The sequence below is a fragment of the Colobus angolensis genome, unplaced genomic scaffold (assembly GCF_000951035.1).
Source record: "Colobus angolensis palliatus isolate OR3802 unplaced genomic scaffold, Cang.pa_1.0 Scaffold135, whole genome shotgun sequence".
Lineage (NCBI taxonomy): Eukaryota > Metazoa > Chordata > Mammalia > Primates > Cercopithecidae > Colobus > Colobus angolensis.
Window position 1 is genome coordinate 2,380,838 of NW_012114433.1, and position 837 is coordinate 2,381,674.

The 837-nt window shown below is 65.6% G+C and overlaps 1 protein-coding gene across 1 annotated transcript in view; it reads right to left on the bottom strand.

Moving 5' to 3' along the window:
- The window catches only part of PARD6G (par-6 family cell polarity regulator gamma), a 147,201-nt gene extending 146,737 nt beyond the window's left edge, over window positions 1-464 (bottom strand). Inside the window, exon 1 of the mRNA XM_011934395.1 lies at window positions 197-464. Coding sequence (XP_011789785.1) covers window positions 197-464 — 268 coding nt within the window. The remainder of the gene's footprint in view (window positions 1-196) is intronic.
- Between the last annotated feature and the right edge of the window lie 373 nt (window positions 465-837).

The following is an 837-nucleotide window of genomic DNA, read 5'->3' on the forward strand; positions in this document are numbered from 1 at the left end:
TCTGTTCAACAAACACCCACTGCGCAGGACCATCCTCTGGTAAGCCATCGAGTGAGGCCGTTTGGGAGCCCTTCTTCATGGGGTGGGCACTGAAGGAACCGGGGCCCCATAAGCCCGTGCTTTTGTGGGGGCTGCCCCCTCTCCCATGGCAGAGTAACAGGCACCAGGCTGTTAAGCTGTGGATGGGAAACCGCACATCGCATTGGATGTGCATATTTCAGCACGTGGAGTTGGCCAGTGAAGCCGGCCAAGGTCGACACAGTGTACAGCAGCGCGCGTGTCTGTGGGGAGGAAGGGTCGTCCCGCCTCCCCCCCAGGCCAGTCCTGTTGCGCCTCCTCCTGCCCCACTCTGACTTTCGCGCGCCCAGGTGTCTCTGAGGGTCGCGCCCCGATACCCTCCTCCACCCCAAGGCTTCTTCTCCCCAAGGGCGGGGCTGGTGGCCCAGGAGTGCCACAGCCCCCATGGGCCCGGGAAATCGTAGCTTCGTCATAGCTAAGCCGGCCGTGCTCAGCTTTTCCCACCACCTGGAGGATCCACTCTCCATCCGTCCTTCCCGACCTCAGGCTGCAGAGAAAACTTGGGGGCAGGGGTCGAGGAAGCCGCGCCCCGAGGCTCCCAGCGCAGCCCCAGGAGGAATCCTGCCGGGAACTAGAAGCTGTGCGCATGGCCGGGCTGGGCGCCCACAACAGCTGGAGCGGCGGGGCAAGCCTCCGCTTCCAGGTGGGGTCTCCGCGCCCCAATTCCACCCCGCCCCGCCATTGGCGCTCCCCGCAAGTGCGGGGTTTCCACCCGCCCCGACGTTCACCCCCACTCACGGTCTCCCTCGCCCTCTCGGG